General features: G+C 42.9%; 2 protein-coding genes across 2 annotated transcripts in view; one reads left to right on the top strand and one right to left on the bottom strand.

The window, feature by feature from the left end:
* Nucleotides 1-1,029, top strand: part of CSUI_007000 (dead deah box helicase domain-containing protein) — a gene marked incomplete at its 5' end in the record, with an annotated part of 10,687 nt that extends 9,658 nt beyond the window's left edge. The window contains one exon of the mRNA XM_068067150.1: nt 1-1,029. This exon is cut by the window's left edge and continues 217 nt beyond it.
* Nucleotides 1,030-1,449: 420 nt separating this feature from the next.
* On the bottom strand, nt 1,450-3,619 carry CSUI_006999 (uncharacterized protein). The gene has a single exon (XM_068067149.1). The coding sequence runs from the start codon at nt 2,739-2,741 to the stop codon at nt 2,319-2,321; it is 423 nt and encodes a 140-aa protein (XP_067920876.1). The 5' UTR covers nt 2,742-3,619; the 3' UTR covers nt 1,450-2,318.

Raw genomic sequence — 3,619 nt, 5'->3', positions numbered from 1 at the left:
CCCCCCCTTCACCGCCGAGAAAATGACGTCAGGGAATTTGAACTTCCCGCGCCTTCTTACCCCGATGAAGGTTTTCTATCTATCTCTGCCTGGAGAATCGTGTTATTCCCCTTTCTTTGATGTTTTGGAGCCTTTCCAAGAAAAGGTTTGACTTGCTTATTCTTTGGTAGCAGTCTTTTCAAGAAAATCTTCGACTTTCTTATTATCGTTAGTCGTTCATTCATCACCTGCTTCCTCTGGTCGGTCCAAGACTCCTTCCGTCTTGTTTTCTTTTGCACGGGGATGAGGAGAGAAAGATCTTTCGAGTCGATCATTTAAGAAAATCATCGGTTAGGATGAAGTGGCGACTCTTCATACCTCATTCGCTACTTACAGGTGATGTTCTCACATGCAGAGAGACTGAGAGAAAGAGTAAGGGAGAGGAGAATGAGGCATGTGTGAAGCCTATCTTACTTAGAAGCTGAAGTGGCTTGATATCTTCTACGAAAGAGAGATATCCCTGCTGACTCTATAGGTGAACGAGGGAATGGACGGAGTGACGAAAGAACCTCAGAAGACCGCTTTCTACTACAAACTTACGATGTTTTGACGTTTCATTTCTTCTTGTGAAAGATTTCCTTGATACCTAAAAAAGACTTCACCCAGAAAAGACTCTTCCCATTCTCTCTCTCTCTCTCTCACTGACACGGCATGCATGATTCTTTCTTTCCTCTTTCTCACTGACACCTCAAATCACTTTCCTATTCCTCTCAGCCAAGTAATTTACCCTCGCTCTTCCAAAGAGAAATGTCTTCTTCCAGAAAACTTTTGAGAAGAAGAGGAGGAGGAATTCTCGAGGATGTTCCCCTCTCACAACAGTCGCTTACTTCTTTCCATCTTCAGCCATCTAACTCTTTCTTCATCTAATCTTGTCTTGAAAAAAACAGTTAGAGAGAAAGTGAAAGAGGACACCCTGGCGAAAAAGACCGTGAAACAAGAAGAAAGTGTTGTTGATGGAAGAGAGGGATCCTCGAGAACAGTGAAGTGGAAGCTCTTATACAGAAAGACTTCCTATTACTACCGTTTCTTCTCTTCAATTGTCTCTTCGCATGTCACAATGAACTCTCCGGGACTCTAGGGATGTCTTCTCTTCTCCTTGTAACTGGTTTGCTAGCTAGCTAGCTAGCTGAGTAGATTGATATCGACGACATAGGCTCCTGTGAACGAACCTGTCTGTGAAGGTGTAGACAAGTCTCTCTACAATGAATCTTTTGATGGGTTTTTTTGTCAGAGGAGAATCGTGTGAGGGATCACATCGACAGCGCTTTGTCTCTCTCCAGCGGCTTAAAGACGGACAGCCATCTTAAAACGAAAAGGAGAGATACGAAGGAAGAAGAGATGTCTTTCTCCCTTTCACGGTCTTCCTCATTCTTCAAAACCGCTCGCAGGAGCACCACTAACTCATCACTGCCTACTGCACAACCAAAGACAGACACTTCTCTTTGCCATGAATGTATATGTTTCTCTCCTCTATGTAGAGAAAGATAGATACATATGCATAGTCATACACATACACCCGAGCAATTGGATTTCTACGGCCACTCGCTCGACGCTCAAAAAGCCCCGTCATTCTCCAGAAAAGTAAACCTTGACTGTAACATACACATACGCAACATTCAAAACATACATAGCTCTCTCTCTATATACACATCTATATGTACACCCCCTCGTATGTATCCTGGGATCGTACAGTACCACGACAGAGATAGATCTTAGGGCGTACACAGTCTCCGTTGAAGCTCCTTCAAAACATTAGAGGAATGCCCAACTACCGCCTATCAGGCTTCTTCTCAGTGGCTACTTCTGTATGATACAAATAGAGATATACACACACGTATCATATGTATATGCACACATATGTAGATATATATATATGTATTCATTTGTGTAGCATACCATAGAGGTGAACCTCATACAGCTCTGCAAGCAAGAGACCCCCTCCAAGATGCATATCTATCTATCTACATAGATAGATCGGTCGATAGCTCTAGACATAGACATATCGATGGAGCTCACCCCCCTTCTATCAATCTCTGTGGCTTCATTCATATGAACCTTTTCATAAAAGCGATGACCCCTCGACAGAGACATTCGGGAAGCCAAACAGCTGATCCATGCATTGACCCTATCTCCCTGGAGAGAAAGAGAAGGGATTAACTGAAAATGTGGCGAAGAGTCAGCTTGCTTGATATCTATATCTGCACATGTACGTAACCACAGTGACTTCCTCTTCGCCGTCGTCTTTCTTAATGGGTTATAGTCAAGCAGAGAAGCGACTTTTACAGAATACACACAATAGACCGGATCGCTGTTGCTGCCGTTTCTGTACCATCATTGACGATTCCTTGTCTACGAGGGAGAAGGAAGAGAGAGAAAGAGAATTCTTCTTGTATCACTCTACCCTCTCTTCCACATTTTCTCATACAGAGTCGCCGCTTCATTGACGAGAGAAACAAGTGCATGCACCGCTGCCGTCCTTGTCTTCTTCTATTAGACGTACATTTCAACATGGAAAGGACCGCCGATATATACATGTATGCATAGCTACAGAGAGATCGTATAGGTACACAGACCTTTAGATCGTACAGGTATATATACACATAGACGGAGACATAGAACTGTATCTGTACATCTGTACACATATAACTCTCTATGGCCTTCTTCAAAGAAGGGATAGACGACAGCGCGAATAGCAGTCTCATATAATTCACAAAGTAAGGGAAAGAAGACACCTACGCACATACACACAGACACTCTCATACATACATACATACATCCATGCATACATCCATACATCCATACATAAGTCTTCATACATACATACCCACACACAATGTTTACGTGCGCATTTATACATGCATCATCATAGAGACAGGGAAGGCTCAAGATAACGAGCATAGTATCAAAATCTCCTTCCTTCCTGTCTACCCTCCTGCCTGTCTCCCTTCCTTCCCGTCTCCTTTCCTTTCTTCTTTTCGATCTTCGTCGACCTGTATGGCAACTCTTTCTCAATGGTATGTTGATGTACGTGACGTAACATACATAAGAAGAAGAAGGAAGACGTCTCTCCTCTCCTCATGAATTTTCAAGAAGAAAAAGAAGAGAGAGACCGCATGTTTGAGAATGAGAAAGAAAGAAAGACTTTTCATAGAGAAGAGGCAGGTCCCCTCAGCTACAGGGTGATGCCTAAGTGTTACGGACGTCTTTAAACCATCTGACAGCCTCACATACATACATGTGTCTATCCACATTCCTATCGCACATATACAGATATACATACAGATGCCTACGTTTTACAGATATATATATTCATAACCATGCATACCCGTCTAGACGCATATGGCATACATATACATATACATAGAGAACTCTATATGAATCGATCGATAGGTATATGAGCCCAATGTGCTATTACTAACGTATCCGTTGGGATCTTTGAGAGAAGTCGTGGGTGAGGTCGCGAGAAGGTAGAGAATAAGAAGAGAGAAAAGGAGAGAAAAGAAGTTAGAAGCTGTCCGGTAGAGGCCTCACATCTGGCGATGGCGTTGTATTGCGAATCGCCACGAAATACACACAATGA

This window comes from Cystoisospora suis (assembly GCF_002600585.1).
Source record: "Cystoisospora suis strain Wien I chromosome Unknown contig_3609, whole genome shotgun sequence".
Lineage (NCBI taxonomy): Eukaryota > Apicomplexa > Conoidasida > Eucoccidiorida > Sarcocystidae > Cystoisospora > Cystoisospora suis.
Note: the sequence above shows the minus strand (reverse complement) of the source record. Positions and strands in the feature narration are given on the sequence as shown.

Coding starts and splice junctions, on each gene's coding strand:
- CSUI_006999 (XM_068067149.1), bottom strand. CDS start 2,741: ATGAGACTGCTATTCGCGCTGTCGTCTATCCCTTCTTTGAAGAAGGCC.